This window comes from Narcine bancroftii, chromosome 6 (genome assembly GCF_036971445.1).
Source record: "Narcine bancroftii isolate sNarBan1 chromosome 6, sNarBan1.hap1, whole genome shotgun sequence".
NCBI lineage: Eukaryota > Metazoa > Chordata > Chondrichthyes > Torpediniformes > Narcinidae > Narcine > Narcine bancroftii.
In genome coordinates, this window is record NC_091474.1 from 50952578 (window position 1) to 50971872 (window position 19295).

The following is a 19295-nucleotide window of genomic DNA, read 5'->3' on the forward strand; positions in this document are numbered from 1 at the left end:
GTTCTTTGGCTTGGCTTCGCGGACGAAGATTTATGGAGGGGGTAAAAAGTCCACGTCAGCTGCAGGCTCGTTTGTGGCTGACCAGTCCGATGCGGGACAGGCAGACACGATTGCAGCGGTTGCAAGGGAAAATTGGTTGGTTGGGGTTGGGTGTTGGGTTTTTCCTCCTTTGCCTTTTGTCAGTGAGGTGGGCTCTGCGGTCTTCTTCAAAGGAGGCTGCTGCCCGCCAAACTGTGAGGCGCCAAGATGCACGGTTTGAGGCGTTATCAGCCCACTGGCGGTGGTCAATGTGGCAGGCACCAAGAGATTTCTTTAGGCAGTCCTTGTACCTTTTCTTTGGTGCACCTCTGTCACGGTGGCCAGTGGAGAGCTCGCCATATAATACGATCTTGGGAAGGCGATGGTCCTCCATTCTGGAGACGTGACCGATCCAGCGAGAAGGTTAAATGGGTGTAATTGGGCAGCACGGGATCGTAGGCCGAAATGGCCTATTACTGTGCTCCTATGTCTAAAAAAAATTTGAATTCATATGAACCACTTTACAAAAATAAATAAAAATAGTGCACAAAAAGTCAAAGTGAGGCAGTGTCTTTGGTTCATTGATCATTCGGGAATCTGATAGCAGCGGGGAAGAAGCTGTCCTTACGCTGCTGAGTGCTCGTCTTCAGTGGGGATCTTTGAGGATCTTTCATAAGACACCACCTCGTGTGGATTTCCTCGATGGAGTGAAGTCTGGTGCCCATGATGTCGCAGGCTGAGTTAACGGGAGTTTATTCTTGTCCTGAGGATGCAACAGTGAAAACCAGCTAATCTTAATTGAACACAACCTTCTCAAGTTCCAGAACCTCTAATCTAAACCACAATCAGTCCTAATTCTACAAGCCTGCAATTCACATATCATTGTTATTCTGTGGTAACAACATTGCTGTCTTCAATCAATATTATTTCAGGGCCAGTTTAACTGTCATTGTTCCTGCACTATTGAGATTAGAATTGGAATGATGAGAAGAAACAGCATAATAAATGCATCTCTTGGGCTGTAATTTAACCTCCAGATTTGTTACTCTGGTTTATAATGTTATCTTACAATAAAGTTAAAACTCTTCACATGATAATAGCATTAAAAATGAAGACCTATTTCTCCAAGGAGGAACTAATTACACACAGTGGGCTCTTTGAGTTATTGACTGTCTATTCATCAGCAGAAGACACACCTGTAGAATACCATTAGGTTCTTACCTCTTTATAAATGCAGTGCCTGTCTCTGAAGCAAATGCCTCGATATCTGGAAACGTCCTCCCTGCGCCTCACCGTAGCACTACTAGACCAAATCAGAGTACAAATGAGAAACAATACCGTTTTATGGAGGTTAAAATAAAATTCTGAAACCAATAGTACAGCAATAAAGGTAGGCATGGCCTTACCGCCAAATTTAGAGTGGATAGTTTCATGGTGTTCTCTCCAACGGCCACTTCTTCACCACAAAACAGATCGCTTTTGTCACTTGTTTTATGAATGGCAGACACTATCTGTCAGGGGTATGTTTTTAAACACAGAGCGTTGCGGGGGCCTGGAATGCCTTGTTGGGGGTGGTGGTGGAGGCTGGAACATTGGGGCATTTAAGAGACAGGCACATGGATGGAAGGAAAATAGAGGGCTGCAAGGTTGGGAGGGTTCAGTACTTTTCCTGTGGGACGGCACAACATCGAGGGCCAGAAGGCCTGTACTATGCTGTTATGTTTTGTGTTCTGTGTTTCATCTCAGAATTGGAATCAGAATCCAAATTTACTGTCAGAGCAAGTCACGAAATTTGTTGTTTACTTTACAGAAGCACACAATCTTATTAAAAACCCTGAGTCACGTGCCCTGATGATGTCACTGCGTCGTGACAGCATGACGTTCGGCAGCCGGTTCACTGGGACTTGTAGTGCCACTACATCCCCCCTCCCCACCCCTCCAGAACTAACTCAGGAAGGTCAAGTTCATTATCTTTGGTGGCTGGCTACACCGTGGAACTGTTGGGTGCAGCACAGGCCATTCTAAGTCAACGTGTGCAGGTTTTAACCGGTCCACTGTGAATGTTTGATGTTGTCCCCCAATGTCCAAGATGTATGTTGTCCTAGAGCTTCGTAGCACTTTATATGGTCCTTTGTAAGGTGTTTGTCAGGGTGATCCATGTGCGCCCCATCGGGCAAAAACAGCCTCACAATCTCGGAGTTCCTTAAGGAAGATTGTGGGCTATATCTTGAAGCTGGCATGGGAGCTAGTTTTCCTGCCCATTCCCGGAGCTTGCACAATGTTACTGATGGCTGGTCTTCCCATCCAAGGACAACCAGAGGTGTTCCATAGACCAACTCTGCTGACAATGAATTGCAGTCTTCCTTAGGTGCTTTTCTGATGCCTAGTAACACCCACAGAAGTTCATCTGCCTAATCTAGTCCCTGTAAGTGGGCCATAAGTGCTGCCTTCAGGTACCTATGGAACTGCTCCACCATTCCGTTGGACTGTGGGTGATAGGCCATGGTATGGAGGAGCTGCATTCCTAGGAGTCAAGATAAAGCACTCCAGATGGCAGGGGTAAACTGTGGTCCTCTGATTAAAATGACATGTACAGGCAGACTGAAACGAGACACCCAGGATGTAACAAAAGCACTTGGGCACAACTCAGTTGAAGCATCGACTATGGGAACTGCCTCCGGCCATCTAATAAATATTTGAATCCCCTGGACACTGGGATTGGGCCGACAATATCAACATGTACATGGTCGAATCTGCACTTTGGCAGTTCAAATGGCTGGAGCAGAGCTTTTACTTGCCTTTGTACCTTCAACTTGTGACAGTCCATGTACGTCCTCGCGCACTGAGTGTAGTCTTTCTCCAGGTCATGCCAGATCCATTTATCAGATACTAGGTGGACTGTTTACCTAATGGAGGGCCGCGATAGGCTATGAATGGTGTCAAAAATGTGGCGACTCCATGAGGCAGGAATGATAGGGCGTGGTTGTCCTGTCGAGACATCGCAAAGTAGCGTATTGCCCTGAGATCTGAAAGCCAGATCTTGGAGCTGAAGGTTTGTAATGGGCACCTTGTAGTCAGGTATCTCTGTCTTGTGCCTCTGCCAGGGTGAAATAGTCAACACCTTGGGAAAATGCGCATACTTATTGAAAAGGGGCACGGGAGAGAGCATCAGCCACCATGTTCCTTTTTCCTGAGATGTGCTCTATCTTCATAGAGAGCCCTGAAATATAGGATTAGTTATACTGTTGATGGGCTGACCAAACTTTGCCAAAAACAAAAGTTAATGGTTTATGGTCTTTACTTTATGTAAAGACCATAAAGTTTCTGCCCTTGAGGAAGTACCAGAAGTGCCTGACGGTCTCTGTGTGGTGAAGGTGTTGGCTGAAGGATGCTGGTGGCTTCCATTGTTTGTTCACTTATTGTTCTAGCACTCCTCTTACAACCACGTCAGACGCATCTGTCGATAAGGTGGTTGGCGCATCGCTCCGCGGGTGACTCAGCATGGTTGTGCAGCTTTAGTCTCCCGAAAGGCATATGTAGTTGTCTCCGTCCAGCGATGTTCTTTTATATTCTGAAACATCAGATCATAAAAGGGCTTCATGACATGTGCCACAGCACGAACGAAACGGTGGTAAAGATTTACCATCCCAAGGAACTCTTGGAGACCCTTGAGTGTTGATGGCTCTGGGAATCTCATGATGGCCTCCGTTTTAGCGGTTAGCAGAATCACGCCCTTGCATGTGATTCTGTGTCCCAGGAATCCGATGGTCAACTCTCCGAACTGGCACTTTGCTGGATTAACCATGAGCCCAAACTCTCGCAAGTGGCTGAAGAGTAAACGCAGGTGTTTTGAATGTTCTTTGTGGGTGTGGCTGGTGACGAGACTGTCATCTAAGTATAATACTTAACTCCTCCAACTTAGTGAACCCCTGCTTCACAAGGTGCAACTTTTCAGGTGACAGACAACAAGCTCTGTCGTATACAGGCAGTCCTTGGGTCAAAATATGGTGGCTTACTTAGTAGCAGTGGAAAATTGGGGACTGGCAACATTGGCAAAGTCTTTGAGTTTATTCTTTGTAAATTCGAGGGTGTTCAAGTGCAGGCCAGGTAACCTTGAATCTCTGAGGCAGAGGTTTGGAAAGTCGTGCTGTCCACCAAGCAACGTCCTTTCATATCCACCATTAGGGACCGGGCATGGAGGAAGTCTGCTCCCAGCATCAGCCGGGATGTGAACTTGCTGCCGTTGAATTTCACAGCCACGGTTCTTGCCCCATATGTATGGATAGTGCTGTTATTTCCACCCGTGAGGTTGGGACCTGCTCCTCTGGTACGAATGTCGAACCCTGAATGAGGAAGGACGCTAACTTGCGAACCAGTGTCCATGAGGAAAATTTTCGCCACAAGAGCTCATCCCAGACATAAAGTAGGCTGTTTTGGTGCCCAGGCGTCATAGCCATTATCGACGGCTGGCCTGGGTGTTTCTCGAAAAACCACAAGGAGCACGGCATTTATGGCACCTGCACCCCAACATTGGTGATAGAACCACCAGCTGCTAGTCTCTGAGTCACATCTGTCCGTGTTCTTGACATTGGGAAGGTTCAGTGCCTTGGGGTGTGACACAGTATTTATTTCAATGGGCTTCACACCCTGCTGCCTCGCATGGGACAGGAAGTCCACCTGGTCAGCCACCACTTGCTAAAATCCTCATTGGATAACATGAGGCAGACTGGCAAATGCTCTGGAAATTGCTGTTCAAAAACCAAACACGGCTTGTGGCCATTTGCCAGTGCCAACATGTCACCCATATGCTCTGAAAAGGTGCATTCACCCAGGCCGTTGATGTGGAGGATCCGTGCAGCTCGCTCATGTCAGGAGAGCCCGTAAATATGTAGGAAGAGAGCTTTCAGTGCTTCATACTTGCTTTGAGTTGGTGGCACCCGTAGGAAATCCACATCACGGCTGGCTGTGTCCTGCTCAAAGGCACTCACCATATGGTAATACTCAGTGGTGTCCATATCTATTTATTGATGTGGAATTGTGCCTCTGCCTGTCTGAACCAGACATCAAGTTGTGACGCCCCAAAGATGGACAGTTTTAGAGTTACTGCTGGGCTGTCCATTGCTGGTCCAAAGTTCCGTTTTGGGCCCGTCGGGGTCACCAATTGTAGCCACCAATGTTGCAGTGGGTAAATTGAGAGGAGACAGTAACGAGTCACAGTTGAGAGGAAGTTCAAACAAAACTCTTTACAGATGCGCAACCTTTTTAAAAACCCAGCATCATGCACCCCGATGACATCACTGTATTGTGATATCGTGACGTTTGGCAGCCGGTTCATTGGAACTTGTAGTGCCACTACACAACCAGCCAAAATCATCTCCATGGTACACCTGTAGAAGGTTTCAAGTCTCTTCAGTGTCATAATGAGTCTCCTGAGACACCTGACAGTGTATTGCTGCTGGCGAGCCTCCTTCGTGATTGCATCAAAATGGAGCCTTCAAGACAGATCATCGGAGATGTTAACACCCAGGAATTGGACTCTCTCCACTACTGAGCCCTCAATGAGGACTGGGTCGTGTTCTCCTGACCCAAAATCATCTTGGTTTTGCTAACGCTGAGTGCAAGATTGTTGATGTGACACCACCCAACGAGCTGATCTATCTCCCTTCTCGTTAAGGCTTGATGGAAATCGTTGTTTGATCAACCTCCAATGCTTCGGGACATCTTTCTCATTAAAACTGTTCAAAATGTAAATTAAATCATATACATCGATTTAGGATCGTACCCTCTCCACGCCACCTTCCAACCATTCAAGCCCTGAAAGTCTGCCAAACCTTAAACCTGAAGTCCAGATTGAAAATACATTTCAGAGACAAGAGCAGGCAAGCAATCTTAAACCAGATGGAGGAGCTGGTTCAGGCCCATGGATGGACCAAGCCTCCGAAGCTGCGGACTTTATTAGGTGATACCTGCCTTGATCTGTTCATGCTGCTGCTGCTTTAGGTGAACACCAAAATAACCTTTGGATCTAAACTTTGGATCTAAACTTCCCATGATCAACAACCCTTTTGCTGTAAAACTGGAGCTTCTAAGTCACCCTCGTGTAAACTCATGCTGGCCCTCAGTTGGTAAGACGTGCGCTGTGAGGCAGCGAGAACTCCACTGCTCAGTAAAGAATTTAATTTGACACTAAGGCCCTCTGCATTGGGAGGAAGCAACTTCCAGGTGCCGCAATTCTTTTTAAATGGTGAGAACTCTTGATAGGCAAGGTCTTTGGGCACCCTGACATCTTCCACGAACATCCCCCTTCAATAGCACAAGGGTGCCAGCATTCTTCATGCTGAAATTGTGACCTTTGTTCTGATCGAACTGCTCTTTCTCTCTCTCTCTCTCTCTCTCTCTGTAACTCTAAACAGAGGGTGCACCTTGTAGTATTGGCTGGTAGCACTAGCCTCTTTTAAATTGCAACACCTGGGTAGCCCTCCAGGTACAACCCGGTAATTTTTTTTTTATTTTATTTTTTATTTTTCACACCAAAAATCACATTAACAATGGTACACACTTTTTCCTTTTCACACATATACAGTGCCATTTTCTACCCCCCCCCCTCCTCCCATCCCACCCTCCCTACCTCCCCCCTCCTGTCCATTTAAGGTATAAAATCTAGGATACATTAAACCAGTCAGACAATGTTGTCATTCAATAAAAATACACCAGAAATTCTACTGAGTCCATTCTTTTCATTTCCTTTTCCTTCCGTTAACTTAGGTAATGATTGTCCCCGGTAGGTTTTCGCTATTGTATTTAATGTAAGGCTCCCATATTTGTTCGAATATTTCAATATTATTTCTTAAACTATATGTTATTTTTTCTAAAGGAATACATTTATTCATTTCTATATACCATTGTTGTATTTTCAAATTATCTTCCAATTTCCAGGTTGACATAATACATTTTTTTGCTATGGCTAGAGCTATCTTAACGAATCTTTTTTGTGCATCCTCCAAATCAATTCCAAATTCTTTGTTTTTTATGTTACTTAGGAGAAAGATCTCTGGATTCTTTGGTATATTGTTTTCTGTTATTTTATTTAATATCTGATTTAGATCTTCCCAAAATTTTTCTACTTTCTCACATGTCCAGATTGCATGAATTGTTGTTCCCATTTCTTTTTTACATCAAAAACATCTATCAGATACTGTTGGGTCCCATTTATTTAACTTTTGAGGTGTAATGTATAGCCTGTGTATCAAGTTATATTGTATCATACGTAACCTCGTATTTATTGTATTTCTCATCGTTCCGGAGCATAACTTCTCCCATGTTTCCTTTTTTATCTTTATATTTAAATCTTGTTCCCATTTTTGTTTAGTTTTACCATTTGTTTCCTCATTCTCCTTTTCTTGCAGTTTAATATACATATTTGTTATAAATCTTTTGATTATTATTGTATCTGTAATCACATATTCAAGGTTACTTCCCTCTGGCAAAATCAAACTGCTTCCTAATTTATCCTTCAAGTAGGATCTCAATTGGTAATATGCCAGTGCTGTATCTTGAGTGAACTACGCTTTGCAGATGATGCCGCTTTAGTTGCCCATTCAGAGCCAGCTCTTCAGCGCTTGACGTCCTGCTTTGCGGAAACTGCCAAAATGTTTGGCCTGGAAGTCAGCCTGAAGAAAACTGAGGTCCTCCATCAGCCAGCTCCCCACCATGACTACCAGCCCCCCCACATCTCCATCGGGCACACAAAACTCAAAACGGTCAACCAGTTTACCTATCTCGGCTGCACCATTTCATCAGATGCAAGGATCGACAATGAGATAGACAACAGACTCACCAAGGCAAATAGCGCCTTTGGAAGACTACACAAAAGAGTCTGGAAAAACAACCAACTGAAAAACCTCACAAAGATAAGCGTATACAGAGCCGTTGTCATACCCACACTCCTGTTCGGCTCCGAATCATGGGTCCTCTACCGGCATCACCTACGGCTCCTAGAACGCTTCCACCAGCGTTGTCTCCGCTCCATCCTCAACATCCATTGGAGCGCTCACACCCCTAACGTCGAGGTACTCGAGATGGCAGAGGTCGACAGCATCGAGTCCATGCTGCTGAAGATCCAGCTGCGCTGGATGGGTCACGTCTCCAGAATGGAGGACCATCGCCTTCCCAAGATCGTATTATATGGCGAGCTCTCCACTGGCCACCGTGACAGAGGTGCACCAAAGAAAAGGTACAAGGACTGCCTAAAGAAATCTCTTGGTGCCTGCCACATTGACCACCGCCAGTGGGCTGATAACGCCTCAAACCTTGCATCTTGGCGCCTCACAGTTCAGTGGGCAGCAACTTCCTTTGAAGAAGACCGCAGAGCCCACCTCACTGACAAAAGGCAAAGGAGGAAAAACCCAACACCCAACCCCAACCAACCAATTTTCCCTTGCAACCGCTGCAATCGTGTCTGCCTGTCCCGCATCGGGCTGGTCAGCCACAAACGAGCCTGCAGCTGACGTGGACTTTTTACCCCCTCCATAAATCTTCGTCCGCGAAGCCAAGCCAAAGAAAAGATCTTGAGTTATATTGTACTTATCTTTCATTTGTTCAAAGGATAAGAATCTATTTCCTGAAAAACAATTTTCTATTCTTTTAATCCCTTTTTTTTCCCATTCTCTAAAGGAAAGGTTATCTATTGTAAAAGGGAGTAACTTGTTTTGCGTCAATATTAGTTTTGGTCATTGATAATTTGTTTTATTTCTTTCTACATGAATCTTCTTCCAAATATTGAGGAGATGATGTAATACTGGAGAACTTTTATGTTGTACCAATTTTTCATCCCATTTATATAATATGTGTTCAGGTATCTTTTCCCCTATTTTATCTAATTCTAATCTCGTCCAATCTGGCTTTTCCCTTGTTTGATAAAAATCTGATAGGTATCTTAATTGTGCGGCTCTATAATAATTTTTAAAGTTTGGCAGTTGTAAGCCTCCTTGTTTATACCATTCTGTTAATTTATCTAGTGCTATCCTCGGTTTCCCCCCTCTCCATAAAAATTTCCTTATTATTTTCTTTAACTCCTTGAAGAATTTCTCTGTCAGTTGTATTGGCAATGCCTGAAGTAAGTATAATATCCTTGGAAAAATGTTCATTTTAATACAGTTTATCCTTCCTATTAGTGTTAGTGGTAAATCTTTCCAATGCTCTAAATCATCCTGTAATTTTTTCATTAGTGGATAATAATTGAGTTTATATAGTTGGCCGAGATTTTTGTTTATTTGTACACCTAGGTATCTTATTGCTTGCATTTGCCATCTAAATGGTGATTCCTTCTTAAATTTTGAGAAATCCGCATTATTCATAGGCATTGCTTCATTTTTATTTACGTTTATCTTGTAACCCGACACTTCTCCATATTCGTTCAATTTCTTATATAATTCTTTTATTGATAGTTCTGGTTCTGTTAAGTACACTATAACATCATCCGCAAATAAACTGATTTTATATTCCTTGTCTTTTATTTTTATTCCTTTTATATTATTTTCTGTTCTTATCAATTCTGCTAGTGGTTCTATAGCTAACGCAAACAATAAAGGTGATAGTGGGCATCCCTGCCGTGTTGACCTGCTTAAGTTAAATTGCTTTGATACATGTCCATTTACTGTCACTTTCGCTAACGGTCCCTTATATAATGCTTTAGTCCAATTAATATACTTCTCCGGTAAACTGAATTTTTGCAATATTTTGAACAAATAATTCCATTCTACTCTGTCAAAGGCCTTCTTTGCGTCTAAAGCAACTGCTACTGTAGGTGCTTTATTCCCTTCTACTGCATGAATTAAGTTAATAAATTTACAAATATTGTCTGTTGTACGTCTTTTTTTGATAAATCCAGTTTGGTCTAAATTTACCATTTTCGGTACATACTCTGCTAATCTGTTTGCTAATAGTTTAGCTATTATCTTATAATCTGTGTTAAGTAAAGATATTGGTCTATATGACGCTGGTGAGAGTGGATCTTTCCATTGCTTTAGTATTACTGTAATTATTGCTGTTTTACATGAATCTGGTAAGCTTTGTGTTTTACCAATCTGGTTGATTACTTCCAGGAGGGGCGGAATTAACAAGTCCTTAAATGTTTTGTAGAATTCTATTGGGAATCCATCCTCTCCTGGTGTCTTATTATTTGGTAATTTTTTTATTATCTCTTGTATTTCTACTATTCCAAATGGCTCTGTTAAATTATTTTGTTCCTCTATTTGTAGTTTTGGTAGTTCAATTTTAGTCAGAAATTCATCTATTTTCCCTTCGTTTTCAGTTCGGTATAATTGTTCATAGAATTCTCTAAAGTTTTCCTTAATTTCTTTTGGATTATATGTAATTTGTTTGTCTTTTTTCCTTGATGCCAATACCATTTTCTTAGCTTGTTCTGTCTTAAGCTGCCATGCTAGGATTTTGTGCGTTTTTTCACCTAGTTCATAATATTTCTGTTTTGTCTTCATTATATTCTTCTCCACCTTATATGTTTGTAGTGTTTCATATTTTATTTTTTTATCCGCCAATTCTCTTCTTTTAGTTGTATCTTCCTTCATTGCTAATTCTTTTTCTATATTTACTATTTCCCTTTCCAACTGCTCTGTTTCCTGATTATAGTCCTTCTTCATCTTGGTTACATAACTTATTATTTGCCCTCTAATGAATGCTTTCATTGCATCCCATAGTATAAACTTATCTTCCACTGATTCCGTATTTATTTCAAAATACATTTTTGTTTGTTTTTCAATAAATTCTCTAAAATCCTGCCTTTTAAGTAACATGGGGTTTAATCTCCATCTATATATTCTTGGAGGGATGTCCTCTAACTTTACTGTCAATATTAAGGGTGAATGGTCCAATAGTATTCTAGCTTTCTGTTTTTCTTACTCTATCTTGCATACGAGCTGATAACAAAAATAGGTCTATTCTTGAGTATGTTTTATGTCTAGCCGAGTAATATGAATATTCCTTTTCCTTTGGGTGTTGTTTCCTCCATATATCCAAAAGTTGCATTTCTTCCATCTATTTAATTATAAATTTGGTTACTTTGTTCTTTCTGTTAATTTTTTTCCCAGTTTTGTCCATATTTGAATCCAAATTCAGGTTGAAATCCCCTCCTATTAATATGTTCCCTTGCGTATCTGCTACCTTCAAAAAGATATCTTGCATAAACTTTTGATCTTCTTCGTTAGGTGAATATATATTGAGTAGATTCCAAAACTCCGAATATATCTGACATTTTATCATTACATATCTCCCTGCTGGATTATTATTTCCTCTTCTATTTTAAATGGCACATTTTTACTAATTAATATAGCTACTCCTCTTGCTTTTGAATTATACGATGCTGCTGTTACGTGTCCTACCCAATCTCTCTTTAATTTCTTGTGCTCCAATTCAGTTAAATGTGTTTCTTGCACAAATGCTATATCAATTTTTTATTTTTTCAGTAAATTTAGCAGTTTCTTCCTTTTAATTTGGTTATGTATTCCATTAATATTTAAAGTCATATAGTTCAACGTAGCCATTTTATACTTTGTTTATCTTCCCTTTCCATTTCTCCATCATTACCTTTCCTTCTTATCCATTTCTGTTTTCTTGTTTTGAACCCTTTATAAGACAACATTCCTAAAACATCAAACATTTTCCTTATTCTCCTATTTAAAACTTCTTTAGCCCCAATCTCCCCTTCCCCTCCTGAGTTGTCCTTTATCCCTTGTCGGACAACCACATCTCCCCTCTCCATTTGGATTTGCGAATTCACTCGCAAGCGTCAGCTGATTTTGCAGTGACCACAACTCCTCCCCACCCAGCCCCCCCCAGAAAAGATTTCACTTTTCATATGTAACAAAGGTCACTCTTTTAGTTCCCTCCTTATTCCCTCTATTCCATTTCCTTCCCTTATTAATTCTTGTCTATACTATCTATATTTTCCTCTAAATATGGATAAATTCATGTATGCACATTATACATATACACATATATACCTCTTTACCCACATACATATAAATCGTGGTAATTTTTACTCTTATTACATATCTTCATCTCTTTGGTTGTTTTGTAGTTGTTCTGCAAATTTCCTTGCTTCCTCTGGATCCGAGAAAATTTTTTTTCCATAAGATCGTTTTCGATGTATTGAACTCCTTTCTCTTCTTCAGGAGTTCAAAACTTATGTGTCTTTTTAGTTCGCAGTCTTTTGTACTCTCGTTACACGTCTTCATCCCTCAGTCTATTTTGTAATTGTTCTGCAAATTTTCGTGCTTCCTCTGGATCCGAGAATAGTCTGTTTTGTTGTCCTGGAATAAATATTTTCAATACCGCTGGATGCTTTAGTATAAATTTATACCCTTTCTTCCATAAAATCGCCTTTGCTGTATTGAACTCCTTTCTCTTCTTCAGGAGTTCAAAACTTATATCTGGATAAATGAAGAGTTTTTACCCTTTGTTCTCCAGTGGCTTGTTGCCCTCTCTTACTTTTTCCATTGTCTTCTCCAGTACCTTTTCTCTTGTAGTATATCTTAGGAATTTTACTAAAATAGATCTTGGCTTTTGTTGTGGTAGTGGTTTAAAGGCCAATGCTCTATGTGCCCTTTCTATTTCCATTTCTTGCTGTAGTTCTGGACATCCTAGGATCCTGGTGATCCAATCTTTTATAAACTCTCTCATATTCTTGCCTTCTTCATCTTCCTTAAGGCCCACTATCTTTATGTTATTTCTTCTGTTATAATTTTCCATTATATCTATTTTCTGAGCTAACAGTTCTTGTGTCTCTATAACTTTTTTATTAGATTCCTCTAATTTCTTTTTTAAGTCCTCTACCTCCATTTCTACTGCTGCTTCCCGCTCTTCCATCTTGTCCATTCTCTTTCCCATTTCTGTTAAGGTCATATCTATTTTATTCATTTTCTCTTCTGTATTGTTTATTCTTCTTCTTAAATCATTAAATTCTTGCGCTTGCCATTCTTTAAATGACTCCATGTATTCTTTAATAAGAGAAAGTATATCCTTTATCTTGCCTTTCCCTTCTTCTTCTATTTCACTGTACTCTTCCTCTTCCTCTTCTTCTTCCTCTGAGTTGGCCATCTGTTGTTTCTTTGTTGCCCTTTTCTTCTCTTCTTTCTTGTTTTCGTTGTCTTCTATGTTCTCCTCTTGCTGCAGGTGTTCTGCAGCTGTCATTGCCGGCTGTGGAGATCGACTCCCCAGCTGGTCACCCCTCCCGTCGGTGTGTTTTTTTGCATGCGCATCGCGCATGCGCAAGGAGTTGCGCATGTGCGGTTGCGCACTTTTACTCGGCTCAGCGAGCCATTTTTGTAGTCCACTTTCTACCGACCTGAGAGAGCGGGTTTCTCTCTCCACCGCGGGCCTCTTCGAACAGGTAAGGCCTTCTCCTTCTTCTTCCGTTGTCTTCTCTTCCTCTCTTCTTACCATTGATTTCGATTTTTCTTTTTTCGTCGCCATCTTCTTTCCACCTTTATACTCACTTTTCTTTAATTTTTATTTTTGTGCCTTTGTGTTTTCCTTTGTTTTTTCCGACTTTTCTGTAGAGGGCTGGTGTTCACCGTCCGGCCACTACTCCGTCACGTGACTCCCCCCTACAACCCGGTAATTTAAGGGGGAACCCCGCCCCCCTGACATGACGCGCTCACCGAAAGTACTGCCAGATGTTCGGACATTGGCTACCGCGGTGATGCATCCACGCAAGCCCTGCCGTCACAGGAATAAGCAGGTTGGCCATTTTTCCGGTTCAAATCACCTGTGGACGAGACCTAGGTCAGTTTAACTCCATTCCCTGACTACCTCTGAGGTAGGTCGGGGACCCGGTTGGATTCCAGCGGGGTTGACTGGGTCAGACCCTTTCGAAATTGCCTTGTTAACCCGATTTTACACAGCAGTTCTCTGCTCGCAAGAATCCAGTGGCCATTATTCAAGCCTGCTGAATTATTCATGAACCTGATCTACATTGATGAATAATTAACAAAATGCTATTTATTGTTCAAATGAGAAAGGAGAACGATGTAACCATTTACGTTGTGCAATTTTTATTCTCTCTGTGGAGAATAGTCTCTCTCTGGCTGCCCTAAATAGAATTGTTCTTTATAAACAGGTTTGTTGCATGCCATTCATCGAGGAAGCTTTTCCACTATTGAGGCTTTGCCAGTATTCTGCACTCGGTTCTCTGCAGTGTCCGAAGGTGCAGAGTCCGTTACGTCAGCCTGCCATCCTGCCTCCAAAAATTGTGTTATCCCCACTTGGAGTATTGTGCTCAGTTCTGGTCACTTCATTACAGTTCACAAGATATAAAAGCAGAAGCAGGCCAATCAGCCCGTCAGGTCTGCTCGGCCATGAACTGATCCTTATCATTCAGCCCCGTGGGTGCAGAGGAGGTTGGCTTGGATGCCTTACCAGGATACATTATGAGAACCTAGTTGATTCTCCTTGGAGCACTGAGGGGTGACCTGATAGAGGTGCACAAGATAATGAAGTAAAGGTTCCATTATTATCACTGATGTACCATACATGAAATTCTTTAACTTTTCTCTACCATAAGGAAGACAGAGAGTCACCAGTTTGTCACAGAAATGAGGCCCCAGCGAGGAATGAACTCACGACCCCTGGTTTATAAGACCAATGCTCCAACCACCGAGCTATCAGAGCCACTAATCTTTGTTCGTTGGGAGGCCTTGATCACGTGGATGGCCCAGAAGCTTTTCCCAGGGCTGAATTTCCCAGGGGGTATAGTTTTAAGGAGGGGATGTAAGAGGTAGGTTTTCCCACACAGAGAGTGGTGGCTGCATGGAGTGGAGGCAGGGACAACAGGACTTTAGACGGGTATGTGGATCTGTGAAAAATGGAATGTTATGAAGTAAGTAAATTCAAGGCAGTTAGAGTAGGTACTGAAGGCCTAAAGGCCCATACTGTGCTGTAGATTTCTATGTTCTACTGCAGCTTCGGTTTAAATTGTCCACAGAAGGTCACCTTCCTCACCACTTGGCTTAAAAGCCTACGAGGATGACTTGAAACAAGACTCTGGAATAACTTCCTGGCACTGACCTGATGCTGTGGGCAAATTCTCCCATGTAGTGGGACTATCATGAATAACAGCTCCCACCGCAGATCTGGGAGTCCCACTGGGACGGGTTCTGGAAGAACCATTTTCCTGATTACCTCAAAAGGCCAACTGAGAGAAGGAATGATCTGGGAATTCACCTGGCCAGAGGAAGGAGGTACATGATTTCCAAGGAGGTTGGTTGATTGGCAGGGCACCAACCTTCTGGCAAACCCCAGGGAGACTCGTTATCTCAACTAGATTCACCCGGGTACTGCTCTGACAAATGTTTTTTGCTCCATCCATTCCCAAAGGAGATGAGGAAAGGAGGATCCTTTCGGATGACGGGGAGATTGTGATGCTGTGGGGAAGGATGTCACAATCATCTGAACGGCAGATCAGGGATTTAATGACCCAGTCAAGTTTCAAATTTATTGTCAGAGTGCGTATTTTCATCACATACAACCCTGAGATTCTTTATCCTGAGAGCACAGCAGAATTACCACTTGTTGGTAATGCAAAAAAAAACTGCACCCAGCATATACATGTAAACAAAAAACTGAAAACACTCCTGCTTTTGTTTCATGTGCAGGATGGAAACGTTGGCGGTTGGAGTGTGAACATTTTCAGGGATATCTGGGCAATATGCAGGAATCGAGGAATTCCCCTCGCAAATTCCATCAGTGAACTTCTCCATCACACCCGCCTCCATTGCCTGTCCTCCCTTTCGTGTTCCCAGTTATATCAACACAGCTCTTCCCACTTCCACACCGCAGATGCTGCCAGCGACATAGAAGGGCTGTTGATCATACTGACCTGTGAAGGGATGTAGGAAAGTTATAAAGAAGGCTTAGATTATAAAGCATTTCTTTTGATTGGTTCAGCATGTCAGGACCTCTACTTCAGGAGTTTGCGGAGGTTTGGTATGATGTTGGAAACTATGGAAAATTTCTACAGAGGCGTGGAGACCGACTGCGTCACAGTCCGATATGGGGACACCAATAACCCTGAATGTAAAGCCATGCAAAAGGTAGTGGACACAGTCCAGGACATCACAGGCAAAACCCTCCCCACCATCAAGAACATCGACAGGAAATGCTGTCATCAGAGAGCAGCAGCAATCATCAAAGATCTACACCACCCAGCACATACTCCGTTCTCGTTGCTGCCATCAAGAAAGAGGTATCGGTGCCACAAGACTCACACCCACCAGGTTCAGGAACAGCTACTACCCCTCCACCATCAGACTCCTCAGCGACAAATTGATCAGGGACTCATTTAAGGACTCATACTGTGTAATTTATTGATTTTCTTTGCTCTCCCTAAATTGCACAGTCATTTTGTTTACATTCGTTTTTGCTTTACAGTCCTTGTTTATATGTTTATGCTGTGAAGTATTTTTTGTACTACCAATTAGTGGTAATTCTGCCACGCCGGCAGGAAAAGGAATCTCAATGTTATATGTGATGTCATGTATATATCTGACAATGAATCTGAGAAAGAGAATTGTTTGCACCAGCTGAAAGTTTGGGAGAGAGATAAAAGTATTTAAAATAAAAATAATTGAAGGAAACTTGAGGAAAAGATTTGAAAATTGTGTAAACAGTTTCAATGGTAACACCTGAGGGAATGAATAAAACTGGGAAATTTGAAAATCAAAATTTTGAAAGGAATGTGGGGAAGTGGGACTCTGGATAATTTTTTTCCATGGAGTCTTGTCAGGCACGTGAAATATTACAGGCCAGACAAGTGCTGTAACATCAGGAGGGAAGAAGAAATGAAGGGGGAAGATTCAAGGGACTGCATTCACTGGAATCTGGAACCAAAGATCCAAATACGGGAGGATGTCAGTGGGTCGAGTGGAATCCAGCGGTGGGGGGGCGGGGGGAACTGTTGATGTTTCGGGTTCAAATCTTACATCGGGACTGGTTCCAGAGAGGGGAGAGGCAGTGAAAGGGTAAGGGGTGGGGTGTGAAGCTAATAGGTGAGTGGAGAACTAGGGAAGGAGGAAGAATAACAGATTGATGGATCCAGGTGGTGAGGAGGAAGAGTGGAACTGGGAGACCGAGGCAAGTGATTGATAGGTGCCAGACGGAGAGAGAGAAAAAAGTGGGAAGACTGGGCAAGGTGGACCAGAGCTGGGTGAAGGGGGAGACAGCTGATGGAGGGTGGTGAAACGACACCATGTTTTTTTTATATATTGTGGCGGTGTGAGCAGTGGGAGAAACACATCCACCCACGTTGAGGGTCTTTAACGACTGTTTTTATTCAAATTCAGGGCGCCCCTATAAGGTAAGGGCAGCATGAGCTCAGTCACCTGGTCCATTGTGACATCATAATCACTGCCCAGGGTGGGCGCTGGAAGGGATGCTGGAGTCAGAGAGAAACCTCTGACAATGCCATTTCCCCATGGCTGCCCCACCATGTGGCAATACAAGCAGGGCCGGTTCACCATGAGGATGTGCGCCGCCACACAACACCCCCCGCCTGAATCGGCTACGCATCTTGTCACTTTGGCAGCCGGCCCCAGCGCTTGGCCGCAACTGTCTATACCGGCTGTGATAAGTATAGATGGGCTGCCTTCAGGTGGTCCACTGTAAAACGTTCCTCTCTCCCCCCTTCCCCCAACGTCCAGGGTGAAGATTCCACTGGACTGGTGCAAGACTTTGTAAGGCCCCTCGTACAGTCACAGTAGCGGTGCACCTTGTGGTCCCCTCTGCATGAAAACGAACTGGGCCAAGTCAAGCTCTTTGGGGAGATGAAACGGCCGGCTGCCGTAGCATGCCAGGGGTGGAAGAGCGAGGGTGGCCAGTCCCCAGCAGGTTTTTGTCGGTGGCCATGGTGTCAGGGTCTGAGCCAAAAAACTCACCTGGCAGGGAAGTGGTACACCATCAACCATCTCCACTGCTGAAGCCTGCAGGTCCTCCTTGGGATCATCCTAATCCCGAGGAGGACCCAGGGTAGTTCATCCACCCATTCTAGTCCAGAGAGCCTGGCCATAAGCGATGCCTTCAGGTGCCTGTGGAACCTTTCCACCAACCGGTTGGTCTGTGGGTGGTATGCTGTAGTGTGGTGGAGCTTGACCCCCAGGAGCTTCACCATCTGAGTCCACAGGGCAGACGTGAACTGCGCCTGTCTGTCGCTAGTGATTTGCATTAGGACTCCAAAATGGGCTATCCATTGGCTGACCAGAGTCCTGGCATCTCCGTGGAGGCCTCCTTTATTGGGACGGCCTCCAGCCACCTTGTAGCCCAATCCACCACCATGTGGAGGTAATGAGGCTCCTTCGACACCGGCAGGGGCCCCGAGGACATCAACATGGATGTATTGGAATCTGTGAACCACCGGATCGAATTTCTGGATGGGGGCTCGCATGTGTCACTGGACCTTGGAGGTCTGGCACCTTGTATAGTTCCTGGCCAGTTCCACCACCTCTGCTCTGATTGTCTTTACTGCTGGGTGAGCGAGGTCGTGGATCAGACTGAAGACCTTCACCCTCCAGTGCAGAGCAAAGTCGGCTGCTTGGCACCCGGACATCCTTGAATTTAAGGCTCGAGATTGAAGTCCGCAAGGCCTACATCTCCGCATCCTTCCTCTGTGCTTGAGCTAGTTGCTCGTAATCCAGGCCGGGCGCGAGAGTGTTGATGGCTGGACAGGAGAGCGCATCCGCCACTACTTTGTCCTTGCCGGCTGTGTGTTGGATGTCGGTCATGAACTCAGACATGTACGAGAGGTGGCGTTGCTGTCTGGCTGACCACGGATCCTTGGCCATTGCCAGTGCTTGAGTAAGGGGCTTGTGATCCATAAAGGCTGTGAACAGCCTGCCCTCGAGCAAGTAGCAGAAATGGTGGATGGCCATATACAGCGCCAGGAGCTCCCGGTCAAAAGCACTGTATTTGAGCTCCGGCGGGCACAGCTACTTACTGAAAAAGGCCAGTGGGCAGCATTGTCCATCGAGCCACTATTCCAGGATACCCCAACCCCCCCCCCACTCCCCACTGCCATAGCTGAGGCTTCCACGGAGAACACCGTGTGTGCCTCCGGCCACAGATGCACCAGCAGCTCGTCACAATGAAAGCTCTGTCCACCTCCTCTGACCACGATAAAGTCTTTTCTTTGGTGGCCACGTGCACGTGGCTCCAGGAATGAAAAAGTTCACCATCTCCGCAAACTCTTGAAGGCCTTTCAGGGTGGAGGGTTG

The 19295-nt window shown here is 43.8% G+C and overlaps 1 protein-coding gene across 1 annotated transcript; it reads right to left on the reverse strand.

Moving 5' to 3' along the window:
• Positions 1-333: 333 nt before the first annotated feature.
• On the reverse strand, positions 334-19077 carry LOC138736076 (uncharacterized). The gene is made up of 3 exons (XM_069884954.1): positions 17964-19077; positions 1240-1321; positions 334-781 (listed from the first exon to the last, which is right to left on the reverse strand). The coding sequence occupies exons 1-3, from the start codon at positions 18467-18469 to the stop codon at positions 689-691; spliced, it is 681 nt and encodes a 226-aa protein (XP_069741055.1). The 5' UTR covers positions 18470-19077; the 3' UTR covers positions 334-688.
• Positions 19078-19295: the final 218 nt, after the last annotated feature.